This window comes from Nerophis lumbriciformis, linkage group LG14, assembly GCF_033978685.3.
Source record: "Nerophis lumbriciformis linkage group LG14, RoL_Nlum_v2.1, whole genome shotgun sequence".
NCBI lineage: Eukaryota > Metazoa > Chordata > Actinopteri > Syngnathiformes > Syngnathidae > Nerophis > Nerophis lumbriciformis.
Window position 1 is genome coordinate 29905122 of NC_084561.2, and position 27495 is coordinate 29932616.

At 38.1% G+C, this 27495-nt stretch overlaps 1 protein-coding gene across 13 annotated transcripts in view; it reads left to right on the plus strand.

The window, feature by feature from the left end:
- The window catches only part of lrrc7 (leucine rich repeat containing 7), a 355766-nt gene that overhangs the window by 291958 nt on the left and 36313 nt on the right, over positions 1-27495 (plus strand). For 11 of the 13 annotated variants that reach the window (XM_061975629.2, XM_061975636.2, XM_061975630.2 and 8 more), the window contains 11 exons: positions 3936-4035; positions 6043-6167; positions 7839-8057; positions 9648-9770; positions 10996-11107; positions 13775-14060; positions 17884-18390; positions 24215-24439; positions 24523-24751; positions 24841-25200; positions 26637-26876. In XM_061975629.2, the coding sequence (XP_061831613.2) occupies positions 3936-4035; positions 6043-6167; positions 7839-8057; positions 9648-9770; positions 10996-11107; positions 13775-14060; positions 17884-18390; positions 24215-24439; positions 24523-24751; positions 24841-25200; positions 26637-26876 (2526 nt within the window). The remainder of the gene's footprint in view (positions 1-3935; positions 4036-6042; positions 6168-7838; positions 8058-9647; positions 9771-10995; positions 11108-13774; positions 14061-17883; positions 18391-24214; positions 24440-24522; positions 24752-24840; positions 25201-26636; positions 26877-27495) is intronic. The other 2 variants (XM_061975627.2, XM_072914690.1) reach the window with 1 other exon arrangement.

Sequence of the window (27495 nt, forward strand, 5' to 3'; positions counted from 1 at the left end):
AGCTTTGTTGATGTTGACTTGCGTGGGTGCTAATAATCCATGCTACCATGCTATTTAGGCTAGCTGTGTGTACATATTTCATCATTATGCCTCGTTTGTAGGTATATTTGAGTTCATTGAATTTCCTTTACCTTTGTCCTCTGTGTATTTAATTTATATTTGCATGTCTCAAGGCACATTATCTGTATGTAATATTGGCTGCATTTCTGATTGTGTGCCATGTTGTTCCAGACCGCAGTAAACTTTACCCAGTTTGCAAATATTGTAATAAATCCATTAGTAGTCCTTTAACTTGGACACACACATCCATATCTTAGGCAGTTTTAAGCCAGTCATTTCCAGGGGTTATCTCACCCTCTGAGACACTAACCTAATGTGTTGCCTTCATTATAAAACGTACATCGGGCTTTTAACTTTTTGCGGCTCCAGACAGATTAGTTTTTTTTTATTTTTGGTCCAATATGGCTCTTTCAACATGTTGGGTTGCCAACCCCTGTCCCAGACCAATGGCCTTGGTAAACTCAATCAATCAAAACTTTAATTTGATAGCACTTACACAGCCTAGTTGTAACACAAAATGCTTTACGCTAGCTAAAAAGGAAGAATACAAAAAGAAAACACTCGCACACACCAACATTGACAATAACAAGATGTTTCATGGTGCTGAGGACGTTAGCATGCTAGCTACGTGTACGTTTTAACCTAATAATAATGGATTTTGTTACTTGGCACCATCTTGGAAGTATGCTAACTGCTCCCATGTTAGCGCGCTAGTGTTGTATGCTGGCTTATTAGCAAAGTGTGTACATTTATAACTTAATAATCATGAATTTCCTTATTTGTCGCCATCTTGGAAGTATGCAAGCTGTTCATCGACAGTGGACAATTCCTAAAAATGTAGGCCCTTCATATGAAGTAAATATAAATATTTAATAAATCAATCAAAATAAAATAGTAAGATTAGCTGTAGTAATAAAAATAACAACAAAAAATAGAACATAAAAGAAGTGTGAAGTGTTTAATAAGAAGCCTGATTAAAATTGGTGAGCCTTTCACCTTTTGTTTGTTTCTTTCGAGCCGATACGTATACAATATTTACAACCCAAATGTAACATCCACGCCCTGCGATGAGGTGGCGACTTGTCCAGGGTGTACCCCGCCTTCCGCCCGATTGTAGCTGAGATAGGCTCCAGCGCCCCCCGCGACCCCAAAAGGGAATAAGCGGTAGAAAATAGATGGATGGATGTAACATCCACATTTACACTTTGTTCTTAAAAAATCAATTTTCTTTGCTACTGTTCAGCCCAAAAAGGAGTGTGAAGAAGAACAATTTTGTAAATTCCCACCCTAGTCATGTCACCTTAAATCAGTGGTGTCAAACGTACGGCCCGAGGGCTGCATCAGGCCCACGAACAGGTTTTATCCGGCGCGCGGGATGACTTTGCGAAGTATAAAAATTAACCTGAAATTTTTGAATGAACAAAACAGCTGTTTTAAATGTGTACACTGGATATCACAATAGCAATTCTTTGTATCTTTGTAGATGATGCTACATAAACCACGTGATGTTAGTACATCAGTCGAGAAAAATTATCAAACTACATAAATAACATACTGTAACTTGATTTTGATGTATTTTTTTTTTATCTTGATAAATTGAAAATTAACACCGATTAGTTTGATGAACAATATCACATCGTTTATTCAGAATATATAAATAACGACAATACAATGTTGAATACTATTAACTGCAACATGTAAGTGTAAAAAAACCCAACAACATTATGATTTGTACAATTTCAGAATGTGATTGTTCTATTTTCAAACAAAGAAAACAATCTGAAGTTGTCTTTATTTTTAGGTTATCGTGCCGTGGTTTTACCAGTCCCGCCCACTTAGGAGTAGATTTTTCTCCATGTGGCCCCCGATCTAAAATGAGTTTGACACCCCTGACTTAAATGGTTACAATGCTTCACAAATACAATGACGAGCAATCAGATTTCAAAACAAATACAAAGACAGTAATGGTTTATAAATGCCCTATAGTCGTAGATTCTTCTTTATACATTTCACAAGCATTTTCCTTAAATGTTTCTTTGAATTTGTTGAAATTTGTACATTCTTTCAATTGCATTCCTCATTTATTCCAGAGTTTTACACCCTGCATAGATACACAAAAATGCTTCCGGTTGTTCTTCACCCTTATTGTCTTAAAGTTTGATATTCCAGGCAAGTTAAATTCTCCATCCCTTTTTGTAAATAGCTTTTGGATGTTAACAGGTAGCTGGTTATTTCTGCCTTGTAAACAAATTATAGAGTTAAGTTTTTATTCAATATCAACGTTCTCTGCAGACCTAAGGCTGTCCGGCAGGCTGTTTCATCATGGCTAAATACCTCTTCACCGTTGTCGGTGTCAGAGGACCGCTGAGAAACTGAAGAATCAATAGTCGGGGGCACCAACCCCTAGTTGATTTGATAATTGAAGTGTATCATTTAGGGCTAATGCATAATCCTTCTTAATCTGATTAACAATTTTAACGCAATTAACCCATGTGCACCACAGAAAGACTCAAAATCCCACATACATTTGTCTAAGTAGTGCTACTGTTGTGCTAGCACAAATGTGAAGTTGAACCAGCAATTACAGGCTAGTTAACCAATATGTCAGTATGGAAGGCGTTGGTGCTCTATTGAATATTTGAGTACAAAAAAAACATGACGGAACAGTCGACCAATTTAATACCACAAAAGCAGGTGCACATTAATGTGGATAAAAATTTGTTTGTAATTGACATGATGTTACTTTTTTGGGAATTTTGTTCGTTTAGTTGTGAGAGATTTTTTTTTTGCAGTCCAAAGATTAAAAACGCTTGTAAGATGCAGGTAACATTGCAGCTAATGGGAGCAATTTATTCTGCCTCTCAATCATTCTAAAAATGCATCCAGAAACCATCAACAATACTTCATTAACGTTACGTAACCTGTATAATAATCAAGCTGTAGCGACATTGATATTGTAAGAGCGAACATAGAGGAACTGTTTTTCTAGCGTAGTAACACATCGCCTTGCGACGGGATGCTACGGCATTAGCAAGAAGTAAGCTAGTTTCTGCACCAGCGGCTGATTGGCTTTTGAGTTTGTAATGCACAACACCATGCAATAGAACACCAATCTGTATTGAAAAACAATCCTTCATATTATAGTATCTGTAAAGTATTAACCCACATTTCATGTTTTGTTTATACAGTAGTTGGACTAACAAGCATGACGCGCTACATGCATCTTGATCAATAAGATGCATGTAGCATGTAGCAACTAGAATATAAAACATGTTTTCAGTTATTTCACCTTTTTTTGTTAAGTATATAACGCCACATGTGTTTATTAGTAGTTTTGATGCCTTCAGTGACAATCTACAATGTAAATAGTCATGAAAATAAAGACAACTCATTGAATGAGGAGAAGGTGTGTCCTAACTTTTGGCCTGTACTGTATACTATGAACATGTCTGTTACTACAATAACATGCATATACAACGTTGATGGAGGTTTTTGAAGTTGTTTTAGAGGACTTTGAAGGTAACACAGGGAACTCACATTCGCCACATCTTACAGATGTTTTTTTATCTTTAAAATGCAAAAAAATAAAAATAAATGATACATTTGTAATTGTGTCCCTCATAATGATTGTGAACGCAACAAAAGTGCAGTTCCCCTTTAATACACACGTTAAGTGGTACATTACTCTCTTTCTTGAGTCTAGTAAAATGAAGCACAATAGTTTTACAGCAATACCATCAAGACTTTTGTCCTGATCATATCTTTAAAGGAGAGTCAACAGCAGTGAGTGGGTGCATTGCTCCAAAAGCAGGCCCAAAATGAGTGACAGTTCTTACTGGGATTTTAATATTATTGTCATATGTGTGTCTTTGCAGTCCAAGGCTCTGATCCCCCTGCAGACAGAAGCCCACCCTGAAACCAAACAGAAGGTTTTGACCAACTACATGTTTCCTCAACAACCTCGACATGATGAGGGTACAAGCCGTGTGTGCGTGTGTGCGTGTGTGCGTGTGTGTGTGTGTGTGTCTCTGTCTCCCTTCTTGAGACATCAACAAGGAAAAGTACCTTCCATATGAGGACCGGTGAACAAGTTAGGACCGAAATCATGGTTCCAATACGGAAAAAACCATTGCATCCAATAGAGATGGTGAAATTGATCAAAATTAGGGTGGTCCCAAAAAGGATGGATTTTTAAAATTGGCTGTGTGTCGGTTTTAAAAGTGCTTCCCCTCTGGTCAACATATGAAATAACAAGTGTGTGTAAACATTTGAAGTGCTTCCCTTCTGGTCAAAATATGTAATAACAAGTGTGTAAGAAATTAAAATGCACCCCCTTTGGCCAAAATTAATTAAAAAAATAAATAAATAAATATGTGAGACATACTGTAATAACTTGAAGTAAATAATGAAGATTAAAAACCAATTACCAACAAAAAATTAAAAAATGAACCAAAAGCAGTCTTTTTCTCACAATGTGTCGACTTTTTTCTTATAAAATTGGGAACAATTTCTCATATTCTTTCTGTTTCTGTAATATTGCAATATGTTCTCGTAAAATTATTACTTTTTAAAGTAAAATTATTACTTTTTAAAGTAAAATTATTACTTTCTTAAGTAAAATTATTACTTTTTAATGCAAAATGGTGACATTTGTCATATAAAATTCTGACTTTATTTAATATTGCCAATTTTTATGTTGTTCTTGTAAAACAGTGACATTTTTTGAGTGAAATTATGACTTTTGTCATAATTTTGCCAAGGAAAATTCCGATTATTATAATAATATTGCCAACATTTTTAAGTGTACTTATTAAATTGTGACTTTTGTCGAGTAAAATTATGACTCTTTTCATAAAATTGCCAAAATGTTAAGCTTTTCTTGTAAAATTGCGACTGTTATTGTGTAAAATGTCAACTTTTATCATAATATTGCACAAATGTTCAGTTTTTCTTGTAAAATTACGACTTTTACAATAATACTGCCAAAATTCTATGTTTTTCTTGTGAAATTGTGACCTTTTTCTTGTGAAATTCCAACTCATTTTGTAAATACAAATCTTTACATATCTAAAAAGGGTGCTCCTAAAGAGGGAGGCATTTTTCAGAGGTCTCAAGAAGGTAACAAATGAGAGAGAGAGAGAGAGAGAGAGAGAGAGAGAGAGAGAGAGAGAGAGAGAGAGAGAGAGAGAGAGAGAGAGAGAGAGAGAGAGAGAGAGAGAGAGAGAGAGAGAGAGAGAGAGAGAGACTTTTAGAAACCACACTTAAATTTAAGTGTATGTATTTTTTGCACAATAACAAATAAGTTGTTCAATATGGTTTTTTTTTTTTTTGTTGGTGCAAAATAACAAATTGAACATAATTGAAAAATAAATTAACATATCTTCTTGAAACATTATGGTCGGGACTCGGATTTAGCACAACTATTTACCAGGCTAGCACTAACCCTGCATGTTGCACCAGGGATGATGGAAATTTTTTTCTAGGGAAATTTGACATATTTTTTTCACAAACAAAAATACATCTTTAAATAAATACATCTTTAAATAATTAAATATGTCCTTAATTAATTGCACATAATTAAATACATAAATGTGTAAATGTATTTACTTTAAATTAAATTAAAAATAAATGATTTGAACATTCAATTATTGATTTCATGTAATTATTTATTTCAAGATTTGATTAAATCGTGAAAAAAATAATGAAATCATAAATTAATTAATGAAATCATGAAATAATGAAATCAATAATGAATTAAATGGTTAAATAATGCAATTTAATGTGAATTTTGTTTTAACTTTTTTAATCAAACTTTAATTTGATGCATATATTGTGCTAAAACAAAACAAAAATCTTCTCACTATTTATAACCACACACATCAGCACGTTGATGTCCACTTATGCATTCCTACTAAATTGACTTAAAAAATACCTTGTCAGTTTTACTTTTTTTTCAGTTGATGCTCTTTTGTGCGTGTACAGATTATCAATCAGACAGCGACAGCTTTAATCCGACTCTATGGGAGGAGCAGAGACAACAGAGAATGACTGTGGCCTTCGACTTTGAGGACAAGAAAGAAGAAGAAGACAACTCCGGGAAGGTCAAGGTCCGCCCCTTACTTTTGTGTCCTGTCTGTCCGTTTACGTGTATAATATTTATGTACTGTATGTATGAGTGATTAGTGTATGTACAGTTGTCTACATGTTGTCTATTTGTATTTATTAGCATTTAACATCCTTTCTTTATTGGTTGCAAGTTGCACACTAACATAACTGCTGTTTGGTATATGGGAATATAGCTTGCCTTTAAAAATCTTTCTTTTATCTTTAAATCAAATTAGTTTTTTCAATTTGCAAATAAGTTTCTTCTTGTTTCTAATTTTGAAGTTGTATTATTTTGCGCCATGATGTTGTACTATATTGTATTGTAATCTACTGTAATGGTTTATGTAAATGTGTGAGAGTGGGTGTGATGTAGGGTCTGTGGAAGTGGTAGAGCAGTGTGTTTTTGTGTCTGTTGTACAAACCCCAAAACCAGTGAAGTTGGCGCATTGTGTAATTCGTAAATAAAAACCGAATACAAGTATTTGCTTTTGGCACTAATACACACCCAATACCATCACAGATGCTGGCTTTTGGACTTTGCACCTATAACAATCCGGATGGTTCTTTTCCTCTTTGGTCCGGAGGACACAACGGCCACAGTTTCCAAAAACAATTTGAAATGTGGACTCGTCAGACCACAGAACACTTTTCCACTTTGCATCAGTCCATCTTAGATGAGCTCGGTCCCAGCGAAGCCGGCGGCTTTTCTTGGTGTTGTTTATAAATGGCTTTCGCTTTGCATAGGAGAGTTTTAACTTGCACTTACAGATGTAGCGACCAACTGTAGTTACTGACAGTGGTTTTCTGAAGTGTTCCTGAGCCCATGTGGTGATATCCTTTACACGCTGATGTCGGTTTTTGATGCAGTACTGCCTGAGCGATCGAAGGTCACGGGCATTCAATGTTGGTTTTCGGCCGTGCAGTGATTTCTCCAGATTCTCTGAACCTTTTGATGATATTGCGGACGGTAGATGGTGAAATCCCTAAATTCCTTGCAATAGCTTGTTAAGAAATGTTCTTAAACTGTTGGACAATTTGCTCACGCATCTGCTCACAAAGTGGTGACCCTCGCCCCATCCTTGTTTGTGAATGACTGAGCATTTCATGGAAGCTGCTTTTATACCCAATCACCCACCTGTTCCCAATTAGCCTGTTCACCTGTGGGATGTTCCAAATAAGTGTTTGATGAGCATTCCTCAACTTTCTCAGTCTTTTTTGCCACATGTGCCAGCTTTTTTTAAACATGTTGCAGGTATCAAATTCCAAATGAGCTAATATTTGCTAAAAATAACAATGTTTTCCAATTCGAATGTTAAGTATCTTGTCTTTGCAGTCTATTTAATTGAATATAGGTTGAAAAGGATTTGCAAATCATTGTATTCTGTTTTTATTTACGATTTACACAACGTGCCAACTTCACTGGTTTTGGGTTTTGTATTTTATTCTACTTTGTGTTTTATGATTTCTGTATTTGTGTAGGGACCCCTTTGAAAACGAGATGCTGCATCTCAAAGGGCTATCCTTAATAAAATTGAATATTACGATAGAAACGATTCCACTTGGCTTTGGTAACACATTTCCCTAACTAGTAATCTCAGATCAGAAAAGAAGCAGTAAATATGAAACATGTTCCTCGCTCTGTGTGTGTGATGGCCATTCCTCTTTTTAAATAGGTGGAGATAAACCTCAAACGCTACCCAACACCCTACCCTGAAGATCTGAAAAACATGGTCAAGTCAGTGCAAAGTCTTGTGGGTAAAAATATCCACACTGGACATGGGCACCAGCATCATCTTAGCACCGGCAGTGCCACCTCAGCAGGAACGAACATGGAACTTACGCACCACAGCAATGAACAATATGAACCACCATGGCCCCTCCCTCCTAAAGAGGTAGGAAACATACACGAACAATCCCGCACACACTCAAAAGGCATGAGCATCAAAATTACAGAGTAAAAATACCTCAATTTACGAACTTCGATGGTTCTTGAAAAGCCTTAGTAAATAAAAAAAAGTTTGTATGATTAAGCAAATTTCTCCACAAAAAACAATGGAAACTGCCGATACGCACACACTAGCCCCGTGGTGCTCCCATAGGTTGAAGTCCAAAAACTCCTTAGTTTTAACAGCTTTAACAATGATTAAGTATAACAATTAAAATTTACTTTCCCTTGTTGGTCAATCTTCTTGGCGTGGTGTACAGCGAAAGCAGGAGCAGAACAACGCTGTGAATACTTCCGAATGTTTCAAATCACTTGTCCATTGTTTTTTTTCTCAAATCATATTGATCTAGAAAAACTACAAAACATTTGTAAAATGGCCTAAATACACTTAAAAGTACAGAAAGTAGCACAGCAGTTAACAGCAGCACTGCTATGTTGACTAAATGAGCATTTGAGATCGATCTGTGCTGTCGGGTACAGAATGATTGCGCTGCAAGACCCACAAGTAAGTAAGTAAGTACATTTTATTTTTAAACGCTTTTCACAGATAAAATCACAAAGCGCTGTACAAAACATAGGTGAAATAAAACAACAATTCAATTAAAACAACAGGGGCAACATTATAAAAAGAATACAAAGTGGATTAAAATTGATAGTTAAAAGATGCATTAACTAGGAGCTTTACTAAAAAGAGAAGTTTTCAAATGTTTCTTAAAAGTGTCAACACAGTCACGACACGGAGGGACTGGTGCAAATTGTTCCAGAGTCTGGGACCTATAGCCTGGAATGCCAGGTCTCCACGGGTTTTAAAACGAGTTTTGGGGATTTTTAGAAGACCTTGGCCTGAAGACCGGAGGCTGCGCCCTGAAGAGTCCATAGCAAGTCAGTGATATACTGAGGGGCCCCACCATGCAACGCACGGACTGTCAGAACTAAAATTTTACACTCAATGTGGAATTTGACTGGAAGCCAATGAAGACTGGATAAAATGGGGGTAATATGGACTGTTCTGGGTGCACCGGTCAAAACATTTTGTACAGTCTGAAGTCTCTTTAGCGTTGACTTGTTGAAAAGAGTGAAAAGAGAATTGCAATAGTCAATACGAGATGAAATGAATGTGCGAATGATCATTTCCAGATCCAAATTTAACAACACATTTCTCATTTTAGAAATATTTCTGAGATGATAAAAACAGTATTTGGTCAGTTGATGACAGTGACCCTCCAAAGACATTGACTGATCAAACACAACCCCAAGGTTTCTGAGGCTGCTTTTAACAGATGCACCCAGAGCACCAAGGTAGTTCTTGATCAGGGGGATCTTTTTATCGGGAGCAATTATCAGAGTTTCCGTTTCAGAGATGGATGAAACGTTTGTACAATGAGACAAGGTTTGTACACTAAAGTGTATTTTTATTCGGTCTGTGGTTCGTAAATCCAAAAATGTGTACAATAAGGGGTTCGTAAATGGAGGTTTCACTGTACTCTAATATTTGTGTTTCGTTGATAATGTGAAAATAAAAATGTGTGCTAATCAGGTAACAGACAGAGAGATGCAGGACTTCTCTCAGACTCAGTTGATGGACCAGGGACTGATGCATAACTCTGGCATTGACATTCCAAAGAGGAAGGACAAAGAGGACCTGACAGAGAGCTCAGAGGTTTGTGCCTCTATCACACACACAAATATTCCAATTGGTTTGCAGGTGAACGTTGACTGGCAGACTTGTTTTAGTTTATTTCGTTTGGCTTAAGCGTAGTCGAAAAATGTTCAAATTGGGTTACTGATGGTGCAGTTGTGAATATCTGCTTTTTATGGGCCAGTCCATGGTAGTAGTCGTCTCCCCCCGCCCCACACACACACACACCAATACATTCCGTTTCATGTGTCAGGTACACCGCAAATAATCAAATTTTTACTGTAAATCTCATTAACGACTTTTCACACCGTAAAATAAGTCTACAACACTAAATAAACAAACACTGCGCAGATTGAATGGTTAAGTCCTTGGATCAGCTTTGCTGGGGTCGGCTTGGGATCTGGTAGAGCGTCGAGAAGACGATCAAACTTGACTATCTAGAGGAAATTAACAAAAGGTTTTCGGAATTGAAGTTGGCAAAGAATCATGAATTGTTCCTAAGAATTTTTTGATTGACTCTAAATTTGTTGTGCTGGTGTACTGTACCTAATGCTACAGCTAGCGATGAACGTTGACATCATAGTAAAGGTATTGTTGTAGCTATATGATATATTGGTCTGTTCACAAGAATGTTTTGCAACATGTTTAGGTTCTGGTGCACGTGTTTCTGACAGCAGCCCGAAAGGCATTCATTGAAAGGCATCATGTCAACTCTATGAACCAGTATATTGGTCTGTTCCAGATTGTCTGGGCAAAGAGCCATGTGCCATATTGTCCTCCAAACCCTGACCGCAAATCTGCTAAAGATGATGCATAGTGAGACCATCCCCCATTTCAGTTTGACAATAGGACACTACTCGGGCTCATTCCAATTGACACTATCCTGAAGTTGCCCTATGGCACCAGTCTTCTCAAGATCAAACAATTTGACTAAATTTATTTCACTTTAGCTGGCACATGTACCTGATTTGTAGCACAGGGGATGGGATACTGGAACCAAACAAAACAAGAGTCAGTAGTAACAGCAGAATTGGCTGTTAATGCAGGCAGTCACTATTTATCTGACATAAATGTTATATTGGTCATTCCACAAATTCACATTTCTTTCAAATGTATTAATTTAAAAGAGACATAATTTAACAAACCTATACATCTAAATCATTCACACGACGGTTTTCTATTTAAAGCCACAGTGGCTGTCCAGTGATGCTTGTCCCTGATTAACCTTATGATTGACTTCTTACAGGACTCAATGGGCGGCTCACCCAATGACATCCGCATATCTGACATGAGGCCCACCCTGGTAGAGCCACCGATTTACAAACCAAAGGTGGTGCTGCTTGGCAAGGACAAGAAAGGTGGCGTATCCCACTGAAACACATCAGTCATAAACACATTTAATCTGGTCTGTTATAAAGTGCTTCAGGCATGTTATAACAGTGTCCATTAATTAGTCATGGTGCTACGCAGATTAATTTTAGCACCGAGCACTGTGAGTAAGGGAATACTATAATGCTGCTCAGAATGTCTGAATTCAATATACCTGTTTGATCCCTGCTGATTATGTATGTTTACCCCCTAACAAGGACATGAATTGTCCATAATTATTTTTTAGAGAGACAGAATATCAACAAAAAAAATCCAGAAAAAATAAATGTCAAAGTCAAATAACAAAATAATGTATATAGAGGGTATGCATTTATTTTTATATGATTACATGAGAAACGTTTTTAATCCTCGATCAACAACCAACATTTGTTGTACTCGGTAATCAAATCAAGAAGGGTTTTGTTCCAGTTCTCTTGAGAGATCTTCAAAACCTGGAAAGGTTTTGATGCTGTCTCCTGACAACGTATTGTTTTAGCTGCCTACACAGATACTCTTAAAGGAGAACTGCACTTTTTTTGGAATTGTCTCTACATTCACAATTATTATGAAAGATATGACGATGGATGTATTTTTTTAATGCATTCTAAATAGTAAATAAACAAAAATAAAAGTCCGCTTACAATGGAGCCAATTGGAGGTCCTCTATTCTGCCCATAAAACCAAATAAAAAAAACATCCAAAAAGCACCGCCAATACTCCATTTACAACTTGAATATTGACCAAGTCTTAGTGATTTTGTTATTATAAGCGCTAACGCAGACAATCTATGTATAGCAGTGCCACGATAACAAGCTTGTGCGCCTATGTTGACATGAGCTGCTCCCTCGCCTCGGTGCTCGTGAAAGTTTATTTTATATCATAAATAGACAAACTATGTATAGCAGTCCCACGATAACAAGCTTGTGTGCCTATGTTGACATGAGCTGCTCCCTCGCCTCGGTGCTCGTGAAAGTTTATTTTATATCATAAATATTGGCTCTCACCTTGATAGTAGAAGGATGAGGAAGTAATCCGACAAGCTAGTTCACTTTGGCAGCCAATTGAGACCCGGAAATGGCGAGAAAGACACAAAAAGACGTTGGGTTCCACCCTCATTTTCCTCTCGAGGATAATGAGTCATTCTTCATCAAACGGAAATATAACATGATTCTATCAGTCGGCATCTTAATGACAGCTGACATTGTACAGAAAGTGATGTTTTCTTATGTTTGTTAGCCCTCATGAAGTCTGCAGTAAGTAATAATCAGTGATGTTGTTGAGGAAAAAAGCTAAAGTCATGATGCGTTTTTTAAAATTAATGTGCTGCGTAAGCCTAAAATTATCAAAATACATAAACATGACATGTTATTATAAATGTACCTGTTACTACATTACATATATACTTACACCATGTATATAACACCTTAATGGAAGTCTTTGGATGTTTTTAAGGGTTTTATAGGCAGAATAGAACGACTCCCATAGGCTCCATTCTAAGCGGATTTTTTATCGCATTTTTTTACTATTTAGAATGCATAGAAATAGAAAAACATATGTCTTCTTGTCTTATATAAGAATTGTGAATGATAGGCAAAAGTCCAAAAAATTCAGTTCTCCTTTAAGGAGGGGCATTCAAATACAAATCTGACAGATTTACAATGAAATGTTTCAAATAGTCAAATTTCTATCAATGGCCACAAGCAAAAATACCGTTATATTACAAATAAAATGTAATTTAAAACAACAGAAATACATACAAGAATAAAATAAAAATTAAATGTTAAATTTCCCCCTCCATTTATTTTATTTGCAAAAATCACACATAATGTTTATCAATCTACAAGAAAATTGAGCAACTCCAACCCCACCCCAATTCCAGCTTTATGGCATGGATGTCAACCAAGCTTTTTGGCTTTTTTGTAGATAATTAGTATAAAAAAATACAAGAAGGCTCTTTAATAATCGGGTATCAACATGCAGTGTTCTTAATAACGCCGTTACTTATACTAGTAACGAGAAATCAAATTAATTACGTCTGTAAACGTTATGTTACAACGCCGTTACCGATGATTTCATGATGTAACGTGACACGGTACTTTTGATGTGGTTGTATGTCAATGTGACAGCGTCAGAAGCACAGCAAGTTCAATGCAGAAAAATATATTTTTTACTAGCGAAAGCAACAACCAGCACCACACTAAAATGAACTTGATATCAATTAGACGGAGGCAACATCACACAGCAAACAACATATAACACGCACGCTTACACTACTACTACGAGGGAATAAGAACAACAAAGCAATGATTGAAGTGACAAGCTTACCCTCCGACAATACCCATTCAACAATACTTGTGGATAAGAAGATATGACAGCCATCGAGGCACATTCAATCTCTTTGTTAACCAGAGGTAACACAAACCAGCTAGCTGAACTAATTGTTTTGTAATTATTTGGCCTCTCTCCTAAAATAAACCCGCCATACAAATTGCAGACTGTTCACTTCTTTTTTTAGAGGTAAACATAACAAAATCAGCCATGGGAATGGAATACGTAATCACCCCAGTTTATGTTTAGACATTATCTTGACCTTTTCAATTTTTATAAGTAAATCCGAGTTTGTCATGTTTACAGAACTGTGTGTCTGTCCTCTTCAGAGTCTACGGATGAGGAGGTGGATAAGCTCCACTGTCTGAACCACAGTGGCTCCTCAGCCACCTACTCGGACTACTCTCCCTCGCAAGGCTCCTCTGGCTCCTCCAACCCGCCCGCTAACGCACACTCGCACGCACACTCGCACGCACACTCGCACGCACACTCGCACGCACACTCGCAAGCACACTCGCACGCACACTCACATGCACACACTCATGCGCACCAACACAACCCTGCCCTACCAGCGCCCAACAAGGATCAGGCTCTTCAAACACACTGGACCAATAGGTACACACAGATAAACAATGACAGTGCATGCAGTATTCAATGTCATCTCTGTCGCTTATGTACAACTATCCATCATGTCCTCTTTTCATTCAACGTCATCCCCTTAACTTCAGTCTCACTCATCTATCATCCTCATCCATCTCCCATCTCATTGCTCTGCTCTATCCATCCTATTTAAACTGCCTCCCGTCTCACATCCCTCTCTGTCTTTTCCATTCCTTTGCTTGCTCTGTCAAGGTCAGAGAAGCTCATTAGGATGCTACAGACTTGTCACGATTCACTCTTTTTCTCTCTCTCTCTCTCTCTCTCTCTCTTTTTCCTCCCCCGCTTGAAAGCTGACCAGTCCAAACATCAGTGTGTGTTTAGAGGTTATTACCACTAAACAACGCCGGCAGCGGATCCATAATTAGGTAGAAAGGTTCAACATGCATGGTAGCATTTCCAACCAATAGTTTCACGATGCAGTAAATTCCCGCTACTCTTCGACGTTTATTCTGAGACCACCCACTAATTGCAAATAAACACGAGCAATTGAGGTAACCATGAAAAATATCTATTTTTGACACTCTAAGACTGGATTGTACAGTTGCATCAAAACGCAGAAACGACGATGGCTTGCTCCTCCTACTCCTACTAGCGTGACGTTGTTTTGCGATTTCTAATTTTTCATCTATTTTCAGATGAATATTTGCATAATTACCACGTCATAAAAGTTGTAATTATTGTGTCAATGCTCCAAAGCATTCACACATATGGTTTTCTACACCAAAATTCATCTATTTATTATTCAACTTATTACTATTGTTCTTCTCCAGATTTTGGCGCGCTCTACATTTTTCACCCGATTCAAACCATTCCAACTTCAAACTGTTCAGCCTATTCGGTAATCCCGGGCTTTCCCTTGACAAATTCCAAAAATTCCCAGATTTCCCAGAATTTCAGGTTTTCCGGGACATTTTTCCCATTCAAAATAAAATGGCCATTTTTCAAACTTCCACCATTTCCACAGTTTGTAACCAATTCAAACCATTTCATCTTCAACACATTCCACCTTCCAGAAAATTTAAACATCCCTTTTTTCAAGTTAAAAAAAATTCCAAGACTTTCCAGAATTCCTGGTTTTCCAAAGCCCTATTTTCACCCTTTTTTCTGGCGACTACTCTTTCCACATTTTTCAACCCACTTCAACCGTTTTACCGTCAAATCATTCCTCTTAATCAGGACAAAAAACAGTTGTTTTTTTAACTGAAAAAATTCCAGGTTTTCCCGAAATTCCATGAATTCCGTAATACCATGTCTCTTAATGTCACATTAAAAATGTTACTACTTCAACATTTCTCGACCGATTTGAAAAATTCCAACACCAACCATTTACAACATTCACATTTTTTAGCATTTTCAAAAAAAAAAAATCCCGTTTTTCCCAAAATTCCCTAATACTATTTACTACTTCAACATTTCTTGCCCGATTTAAACAATTCCAACACCAACCAATTCAGCACATTTAGGACATTCATGCTCCTAATCATTTTTAAAAAATTTCGCTTTTCCCAAAATCCCCAAATTTCCGGGAAGTTCCCTTTGAAATAAATGGGACATTTTCCGAAGTTGCACAATTCCCACAATCCAACCATTCCAACATTAACACATTCCTCTTATCCTGGACATTCAAACGAACACTTTCCCACATTCCAAACCAAATTCCGTTTTTCCTTGAAATTCTAACTCTTCAACATTCAAACCATTCCAACATTCAAACCATTTCAGCGTTTAAACAATTTCAACATTTAACCCATTTTTACATTCTCCCTACATTCCATTAGCATTTCAGTTCAGCATCAGCTTTTCAACATTCAAAACATTCCAACATTCAAACTTCTTACATTCATAATACATTCTGTCAGCATTTCAGTTCAACTTCAACATTGGAGCATTCACACGCAATTCCTTCCTTCTAGTTAGAATTGATTCATCTTCAAAACCTTCCCCATTTCTCTTTACTTGCCATTGTTCGCCTGTGATCAGTCAATCAATCAATCAAAGTTTATTTATATAAATTCTGAGCGACCGGTGAAATGGACGTTGAGTGGATCTAGTTAATAGTGTGAGAGTCCAGTCCATGATGAAGGAAGCTAACAAGCTAAATGCATGTGGATTTATTTTCTCTGCTTAAGTGTAAATAATTAGTTGTTTTTATGATAACTTGAATAAAAAGTTGTTTGATAGCAGTTGCCGTTAAGAATTTGTAGTTTGGCGAAACATTTTTGTAAAATTGGTTGTATTGGCTCCATTGTTTTTGTTTGTTTTGTTGATTTTTAGCTTTTGCCGGGCGGGAATCCCCGGAAATGATGTAAAAACAAGCTGACCAATCATAGATCTCATAGCGGTTCATGTGGGCGCTGACGAAAAGCAAAATTTGTTTTGGATGTGCACATCAAGGTCTAAGGGAGGGTTAGCAGGGGTAAGAGCAAGACGGCGTAGTGACGCGAGAGTATATTACAACGTTAAGGCTCCACTTTTAAAATTGTGCTTGCCTGATGCTAATTTACATTGTATTTGCCAGATAAATGCTAATGAATAGCATTAGCGATTTTACATGGCGATTTTAACACCTCCAAATTTGGTAACAAAAAATGACCACTAAGTGTAATAAATACAATACTTACAGTTTAAACACTTTGTGGGACTCAACAAAAGAAAATACTGGCACATTGAATTTGATGACAAAGACTACTTCCTGGCTAAGCTAACACACCGTAGCCTATACATTATTGCCATCTAATGTCTTTGAATTGCAACTACATACACATTTTACTATTTAGTACACTACTGCAGTGGTCCCCAACCTTTTTGTAACTGCGGACCGGTCAACGCTTGAAAATTTGTCCCACGGACCGGGGGACAAATTTATTTGTTTTTTGTCATAAAAAAATACCATCATGTGTGCTTACGGACTGTATCCCTGCAGACTGTATTGATCTATATTGATATATAATGTAGGAACCAGAAATATTAATAACAGAAAGAAACAACCCTTTTGTGCGAATGAGTGTAAATGGGGGATGGAGGTTTTTTGGGTTGGTGCACTAATTGTAAGTGTATCTTTTGTTTTTTATGTTGATTTAATAAAATAAAATAAAAAAATTATATATATATATATATATATATATATATATATATATTTTTTTTTTATTTTTTTTTTTTTAATTTTTTATTATTTGTTTTTTTTTATTTCTTGTGCGGCCCGGTACCAATCGATCCACGGACCGGTACCATGTATTTCAATGTTTTCTCTGTATTATTCATTGCACAAGAGGGCTTTTAGCTAAATTAATCAAATTATGTGTGGTGTTACTGTTTGAGAAATTACAAAACACAAAACCCAAAACCAGTGAAGTTGGCACGTTGTGTAATTCGTAAATAAAAACAGAATACAATGATTTGCAAATCATTTTCAACTTATATTCAATTGAATAGACTGCAAAGACAAGATATTTAATGTTCGAACTGAGAAACTAAGTTGTTCAACAGTCCGGGGTCTCCGTTGTGGTATTTTATGCTTCATATTGCGCCACATATTTTCAATGGAAGACAGGTCTGGACTACAGGCAGGCCAGTCTAGTACGCGCACTCTATTAGTATGAAGCCACGCTGTTGTAACACGTGGCTTGGCATTGTCTTGCTGAAATAAGCATGGGCGTCCATGATAACGTTGCTTGGATGGCAACATATGTTGCTCTAAAACCTGTATGTATCTTGTTTTTGGCGTTTCACTCTTATTCTTCAATGTCATTTAAAAATCTAATTTCTTGTCTTACTTTAGGCTGGCCCAGTCTTTCCCCAAACCTATTGACTCCAAGCCCTTGCTATCACAAAGAGAAACTCCTCCATCAGGGACACTGCAGCAACGTGGTGACAGACGTCCACTAAGTGAGCCTTTTGAGTGGTCTGAGGCTCCTCACTATGACAACACCGGTTTTGATGCCGAGGAGTCTCCCCTAAACCATTCATCCTCTGCTACGAGCCACGGAAACCCACAGCTGGGTTCCAAACCTCGGAGCCAGTCCACACATGGCCGCCGTCCTCTACTGAGGCAAGAGCGGATTGTAGGCGTCCCGCTGGAGCTGGACACACAGACGCTGCCCTTTCACAGTAACCAACGCTCCGCCCATGACAATGATCCCCAAGCCTCTGCACAAGCATCTCAGAATCCTTGGCAGAATTGGACCCGCACCCCAAGCCCATTGGAGGACAGGACAGCGTTTCCGTCCAAATTGGACCTGACGCCAACCTCAAGCCCCAACCCAGACCGCAAGGTGGCAGACACAAGGTAACTTCTAGTTCAATTCCACTATTCAATAGTCTGTCATTATCTTTTTTGTCATAGAATGTTGTTGGTTTCACATAAAAGTGCATGTAGTGTGTGGCTGCATGGAGACAAGCACGCTATTGATATACAGATTCAACCCCTATCAGTTCTGAAATATTGGACATTTTTAGTAAAATAATCCAAGGTGAGATTATGGATCAAAAAGCATTATAACAAGCACGTATAGCAATGGGGATTGCTATACACAACATGATATCAAGTACTTACCAGTGTCTTTATTTGTTATCTTAGCTTGATGGCAGCTTTCAACACCCCCAAACTCTCATAAGAAAACGGAATTTGTTGTGCAGCTGTTGGTACTTCATAATGTTGATTGTTTATGAAAATCTCCAATGCATTGTAAGATCAATCAGTATTATGATTAATTAATTCACCCCTCATATGTTACATTGTTTGAAAGAGTAACTAAATCCAGACACTAAAATTGATTCAGAAAACAGTCGTGCTTGTCACATTACATTAATTTATGTATTTTATATAAATGTGTTCATGTGCCACCTGACGAGACATAATACCACAAAATTATTTTTTTTGGCAACTCCTGCAATGGCTCACTAATTACAGCACACAAGAAATAATATGCAGTATAACATACATACAGTAAGTACAAGGTAATGCAATTGTAATTGCTGTTTTAAACCCCATGGTCTGATCGACCAAGATCCAAATAACAACAGCATTGGAACGAGCATAATATGACATGAAGAGAATATGAATAATTTTAGATATTTAGGGAAAGTAAATTAAAAAAAAATGTTTATCTTTAATTATGATCATGATTTCTGATTGTTAGGCCAGCAGAGAAGGCATTGCTGGCCCTGACGGCACACCACTGATGAGGTGGTTGCGGATGATCTATACAGAATGCGTGTACAGTTGATAACAATTGCCACAGTGGTGCATACCGCCTTATTTACATGAGGTTTTTTTGTGTATACTGGCTGTCGCCATGGAGATACTAATTTCCTTCCACATTTATGGCATCACATTTTCCAACCTTTTGCGTTTCGTCATGTTGACGACGATCAGCACACAATTTTATGGACCACCTTTTTTTACAGTAGGCTATATTGAAGCACAATCTCGACAACTGAACCTATTTTTAGCACATTGAAGGTGCTATTTAGGGCACTAAATAGTGATCCCGCGTGTGGATAGGCAAGAAAATGCATATTGCAAGATATTTTTAATATAGGAGATTATTATATTGATATATTTCCGACACACAAAAAAAAAAACATGATTGAAAAAACGCCAGAACTGCAGACACCAAAATGAATCAATTTAATTGAAAAAACGCCAGAACTGCAGACACCAAAATGAATCAATTTAATTAGTTTTATCAACCCCTAAAGTTGAGGTACTTGAATCCCCCCCCCCCCCCCCCCCCCCCCCCCCCCCCCACACACACACACACACACTTTGCGCACCTTGCTGATAGTCCTTCCCAGTCTCCTCCTCTCTGGAAGTGCGTGAAATAGCGCACAAGAGCTGTAGGTGCACACACAGTCTGAAGTTGCATCGAAGGATCCCCTCGTTCGTATTTTGTTACAGAAAATATATGTTGTCGCCACAGGTACGTGTTTTTTAACTCTAATTATGAAATACTCATGTATGTTCATAGGGCAACACAAAAGATTGCTGAACATGAATGTATGGAACTGAAAACCTTCAGCAGCGTAGATCACAATAGTCTGGAATTAAAAAAGGATAAAGATCCAGATACAATTTTTTTCTTTCATACCAGGAATAATTGTTTTTATTATACAGACAAACAACATAATGGAAACATTAAAATCAACATCAAACTGTCGATTATTCATTTAAACAGCAGAAGTTTGTATGCAAACTACAACAACGTGAGGCATTTTGTGGAACAATTCAACAAACCCTTCAAAGTTATTGCTATCTCAGAAATATGGAAAATGCTAAAAAAGTAATAGATTTTGACATGGAAGGATATGAACTAAATTACATGAACGGAACCAACAAGAATGGAGGGGAAGTAGTGATGTACGTGACAAAGAACTTAAACTACAAAGTGGTAAAAAAAATATGTCATTTGCTATTACCGTATTTTCCGCACTATTAGCCGCACCTAAAAACCACAAATTTTCTCAAAAGCTGACAGTGCGGCTTATAACCCGGTGCGCTTTATATATGGATTAATATTAAGATTAATTTTCATAAAGTTTAGGTCTCGCAACTACGGTAAACAGCCGCCATCTTTTTTCCCCGTAGAAGAGGAAGCGCTTCTTCTTCTACTGTAAGCAACCACCAAGGTAAGCACCCGCCCCCGTAGAAGAAGAACCGCGCGGATATTACGTTTCATTTCATTTGTGTGTTTACATCTGTAAAGACCACAAAATGGCTCCTATTAAGAGACACGCATACAACGCAGAATTCAAACTCAAGGCAATAAGTCACGCAGTAGAACACGGAAATAGAGCAGCAGCAAGAGAATTGAACATAAATGGTGCGTAGGTAGAGGAAGCAACAAGATGACCTGCGTCACTAAAACAGGGAGACAGCGCCGGACGACATACTCCAACATCTGCCAGTGGATTGTAAATGCCTGGGCGGATATATCGGTCTCAACTGTGGTCCGAGCTTTCCGGAAGGCAGGATTCACGGAACTGCTGGACAACAACAGCGACACTGACTCTGATGACTTCGACGAGACGGAGCCGGCCATTTTGGATGCCGTATTCGCCCAACTTGTTAATTCAGACACTGAAAAAGAATTCGAGGGATTTATGGATGAGGAATAATTTCAGAAAGTGAGCTTTAAATGTTTATTTTGTGTGTTGTGTGACATTAACGTTCGAGCAACGTTGAGTTATTGATGTTGCTATTGCTCTGCACTAATTTGAGTGTTACTATTTTTGTGATTGCACATTTGCACATTACATTTTGGTGGTGAACAGAGTTGTTAGAACGCTGGTTTGTAATATATTATTAAAGTTTGACTGACCTATCTGACTGTTTTTTTGACATTCCCTTTAGCGCAGCGTAGGCGCGGCTTATAACCCGGGGCGGCTCATAGGTGAACAAAGTTTTGAAATATGCCATTCATTGAAGGTGCGGCTAATAACCTGGGGCGGCTTATAGTGCGGAAAATACGGTAATAAGGATATACTTTTTTTTTTATTCATCCCACAATCCCACAACATATCTTAGAATATCTAACCATTGAAATATGTCGTGAAGAAAACAAGAGCATTTTAATCAATTGTAAAAATAGATTACCTAAGTCAAACATTGATACCTTTGAGAACTGAATTATGGCAAATTTTACTGAAATCAGTCAAAAAATAACTTTCTCATGTGGAGACTTCAACATTTACTTTTTGAACCCTATCCAACAAAAGCCCATTTAGATGACTTTATGGACACAATGTATAGCCTGAGTTTGAATCCTAAAATAACAAAGCAAAGCAGAATCTTAAGATACAGGGCCACACTTATTGATAATATATTTACTAATGATTCAGATAATAATACCACAAGTGGTCTGCTAATATTCGATACTGGTGATCATCTGCTAGTTTCCATAATCTATGATGGAAACTATAGGAAGAGCAACATTGATGACAATAACACATTTCGAAGAATATGTAAAGAAAAAAGTATGACAGCTTTCAAGAATGATCTGTATACAGTTAAAATGATGTAGATGATGCATATGTTCTTTTTTTAATAATTTCACATTGCTCTATGATAAATATTGTCCATTAAACAACTTGAAACAAGCAAAAGAAAAACAATCAACCATGGTTGGCAAAAGGACTGAAAAAGGTTTGCAACAAGAATAATACATTATATAGAACATTTATAACACAAAGATCACAGAGGCAGAAAACAAGCACAAAATGTATAAGCATGTAGGAAAGAATATTACAGTAAATTATTAGACAGGAACAAGAAAAATAGGAGAGCAACATTATTAAAAATGGTGCTAAAAAGGATTATCCTAAATACTTCTCAGATGGAAATGACAAAATATGAATAAAGTAGTTAAAAGCTTCAAAAAGTACTTTGACAACATTGGACCAAGTCTAGAGGAAAATATTCCAGATCCCGAGTGAGTTGAGGACTTGAAGGACACTATATAGACAGAAATCCCAACTCTATGGTGGTGTGGCAAAAAAATGAAAAATGGATTTTGTGAAAAAATGTAAATCTAAGACTCGACTAATTTTAACGGAATTGATATGGAAATGTATCAGCAACCTGTCATTTTAAACAGGCCAATTTCCAGACAAAATAAATATAACAAAAGTCGTACCAATTTATAAGACTGGTGACAAACACCAATTTACAAACTACACACCTGTTTCTTTGCTTCTACAATTTTTTAAAGTTATTAATAAACTGGGGCAGCACGGTGGAACACAAGTTAGTACGTGTGCCTCACAATAAGAAGGTCCCGAGTTCGATTCCCAAGGTCGAGGTCTTTCTGTGTGGAGTTTGCATGTTCTCCCCGTGACTGCGTGGGTTCCCTCCAAGTACTCCCGCTTCCTCCCACCTCTAGACATGCACCTCGAAATAGGTTGATTGGCAACACTAAATTGGCCCTAGTGTGTGAATGTGAGTGTGAATGTTGTCTGTCTATCTGTGTTGGTTCTGCGATGAGGTGGCGACTTGTCCAGGGTGTACCTCGCCTTCCACCCGAATGCAGCTGGGATAGGCTCCAGCACCCCCGCGACACCGTAAGGGACAAGCGGTAGAAAATGGATGGCTGGATGGATGGGTTTTGTAGCAAGCGCAGGTATTGCGGTCTTTGCAGATCTTCGGCAGCCATGCTTTACTGAAAATAAGTTCGCACCTTGCACATGCTTCACTGTATATCGCTCCTTCGTGGGCTCTGCTCACCCCTCCTTTCTCTAAATCCTGGGATTGGATCTGGAGGGGTTGACCACTAGGAAGAGTTTGTCTTACGTTTTTTTTTTTTACTAAAATACTTAATTATAAGGCACAGACAACACGTAGACGTACAATTTTTTTCAGAAATGATTACTGTTACGATATACTGGATAATGCTAATATGAGGTTGTTTTTTTTTAGTTAAAGAATATAACTTAGCTACCCCAGCTTTAAGTCATCCTGCAGGCATAAAATTATTCAATTATATTGCTGAATAGACCATTTGTCAAATTTGTATTAGTTAAAATATGTTGTCATGCACACAGACGGAATATTCTCTCTTCCTTATTTGTCTTTGCAGTGCAATCGCCTCCTTTTTTTTTACAGCCATTTGTGCGTAACTGACAGTTTGCACGCACATTCCAGACGTGCTAAATGCAGGCGCAAAACACCAGTCGCAGAACAGTTTTAGTCTTTAACAATTCCTATTGCGAGTGCTAAATGATCACATTTGCATGTTGTTCTTATTGTGGGTGTTCTGATAATCATCATTCGTATTCTACATTTTCATGAAGGCAGACACGCTAAATGGATTTTGCACTCTTTTTTGCTCATTTAAGGGAAACAATCCTCTGCGCACGAGCTTTGTAGATCATTTTTGCGTGCACTATTAAGTTTGCACATGTTTCAATAAACACTAACCTTTAATAGATAAGGACCATTATATTACACACATGTAGCACTAATAAAATGATGTGTTGCTGACTTTAAATTAAATCAGTGGCTCTATCATATTAACTTACTGTATCTTGACTCTACTTAGGAAGTTGTTGTTTTACTTCTTTGGGGGTGAGAGATAGAAAACATTACTTGACCTTGACTTGTTTTTTGCTGCAAGGCGGGAGCAAGGGACAGGGCCTCTGCCTGGCAGCTGGTCATACCACAACAACCAGGGGGAGCAGAACAGAAAGGACCAGCTGACCGTCACCGGCGGCAACAAGGTAACCGTGGTAATGAGTAAAAGCTCTGACCGACTGTCACCTATGATGAAGGAGACGCGATCCAAGTTTAAGAAATCCCAGAGCATCGATGAGATCGACATAGGCTCCTATAAAGTATACAGGTAGATTTCAGTTACGTAGTAACATTAGATTCACTGTGAGTCAGACATGTACGGCACTGTTTTCCATGTCTCTTCTTTTGCAGTATTCCTATGGACACCTACAGTTCCTCCATTGAGCAGCAGAGCAGTTTGGACCGACAAGAGCTGCCAGGTTCCATGGAGCAGACCAACATGGCTCGGTCCCAGTCTGCACCTATGCTCGATGAGGAACTTGCATTCCATGCACATAGCAACCAGAACCAGCAGGGGCATAACCAGAAACCCGCGGTCCCACACAAGGCCTACCACTTTGACCAAAACTATAACCCCCAGGTTAGCATCTTGCAGTTATTGTGGATTTACATAAATGTTTTTGCTTGTAGATCCATTAATACTTCCGATCATAATTTCTAAACCACTAGGTGACAATGGATCGCCGGGCCCCTCCCCCTTTCCCCAACACACCAGATTATGTTAACCACTCATCAAAAGCGTTGGAGTATATCAATCAACCTGGAAAGACATTACCCAAGGAGTTGGTGAGCCCTCGGTACCGCGCTTACCCACCCCTGGAGATGTTCTCTTTCCCCCAATCGCCAATCAATCAGGATGGTTCCACCAGCCAGCAGCAGCAGCAGCAGCACCCAATCCCATCGCAGCGTTCCAGGCCAGGGTTTTTGAGGAGAGCAGACTCACTGGTTAGCTCAACCGAACTCGCTTTGTTCCGTCGAGTTCACGAAGCCCAGCAGGAGGCTCTGCAGGAAGCTCAGTATAGACAGCAGGTATGCAGAAGTATTCAGACTTTTTTTGAAAGACAATTATTTAGCGTATAGTCCAGGGGTCGCCAAACTTTTTGACTCGGGGGCCACATTGGGTTAAAAAAAATTTGGCCGGTTGTGTGTGTGTGTGTGTGTGTGTGTGTGTTTTTGTATTTATAAATGATGTCACGTTATCGATGGGAAAATGCATTTTTAGACAATATGATTTGTCTGAGCGGCTAGGAGACCCCGAGAGTAACAAGCGGTACAAAATAGATTAGAAAGGACAAATTAAAAAAACAAAAAAACTTGAGACTTCCCGCGGGCCAAATATTGGATGCTGGCGGGCCGTATTCGGCCTGCGGGCCGTAGTTTGGGGACTCTGATCTAAACTTTACCGCTGCCGGGTATTTTTTTTCCGATACTTTTATTGTCATATTTTCAGAATGTGTTTGTTCTATTTTTGGCCAAAGTAAGACAAAGAAAACAATTTGAAGTTGTCTTTATTTTTAAGTTTTAATGCCATGGTTTCAATTGTCCGGCTCACGTGTGCACAGATTTATCTGAGCTAAAAAGAGTTGGACACCCCTGATGTACAGTATTACAGTATATGTAACAGCTGAAACAAAAAAAGGGCAGCATAAAATAGAGAGTAGATCCAGCAAAAAATAGACCTTATAAACATAGTAGCTAACATAGAAGCGGTCAGACAAATGAAAGAAAAAAGCAGGCCGGATTTTGGACGCTGGTGGGCCGCATTCGGCCCGCGGGCCATAGTTTGGCGACCCCTGGTATAGTCGAAGACAAATACAGTGTACCTACGGATAATTAGTTCTGTGACATAGCTGAGCGCTGGAGCGCCAAGTTCTATAGTATGTCCTTTGAGCTGCTTCTCTGTTACAATCAGCAGCTTTTCCATATTTTTATGGATACATGTTTGGAATTTAGACATTATTTCAACATCCTTGGCTGGCGTGATCAACTCCATCTGCCTCAGACTAGCTTTGGCTCCACGCTTAGTCAAGTTTTGGATGATTTCTTTCTTTCACTTAATGAATATCATCTGCTTCTTCTTCTCAGCACTGTCCTTACAATAATTTTCTACCTTCCCATGGTTGGGAAAAAACGAAGTTATGTCGATCTCTAGCTATAAGCTAATGATAGTGAGTAAGACACCGTCGAATCTTTTAATGCGAACCTTACAGGATTCACTCTGACATTTGCTATGCCAGCTAGTGGTGGAAATGCTCGTAACCTGAATTTTTGTTCGCAACCTAAAGCATAACAACTCACCGAGAGACGACTCGTATTCTGAAAAACTTGTAACCTGGGGCACTCAGAGGTACCACTGTGGCTTACCAAATTAAACCCCCATTCATAAAAGGACAAAACCATTACAATATTCTGCGAATCTTCTTCACGTGCCATTTTTGTTCATTTGATGTCCTCTCTTGCTTCAGGGGGACCCTCCTTTATATAGTCGTGCTCTTGCTTACTCCAGCCCTATGGATCATTCTTCCAACATGGTGGACAGCCAGAGTCAAATGATGCACAACAAGAGAAATGGCCGGTATGACGACGATTACACAGACTACCAGGAACAGAAGAAGCCAATGATCGGTTACCCGACTAAAAGCTTGACTCAACGTCGCCCCCTGTCAGCAAGAAGTTACAGCACCGAGACCTACGGAGCATCTCAGGTCTGTCACGTGAACAAATAACGAGCATTGACTTCTAACACACAGTTTTTATAGTTTTTTTTGTAATTTACATGTTTTCATCCTATATCATGTTAAATAGAAGGGCTTGACAATTTAACCTTGCTTTCTTATGAATTAATTTTTGAGCTAGCTTCAGGTGATGGTACTGATTTTAAAGCATCACAAGCGGTAGAAAATGGATGGATGGAAATAATTTCCTCATTTTTGTCTTGCGTGGCTCCAAGTCAGATGTTTCCCAAAATAGCCACAATAGGTGACCAGCAGGGTACTAATCACTGTGCTGGCTCCTTTCAGAATTTAGGAGGAAGACACAGTGAATAAACTCTGATCTGAGACACTAGCATGGTACACTTGCTCATTCACTATTTCAGATTTTACACCAAATTTAGGGTTAGATCAGGGGTCGGCAACCCAAAACGTTGAAAGAGCCGTATTGGACCAAAAATACAAAAAACAAATCTGTCTGGAGCCGAAAAAAAGCCTTACATAAGTCTTATAATGAAGGCAACACAGTACATAAGTGTCTGTATTAGCTATATTAGCCTACTACTACGTTGACAGAAATGTTGAAATGTAATATTTATTCTACACATTTTTA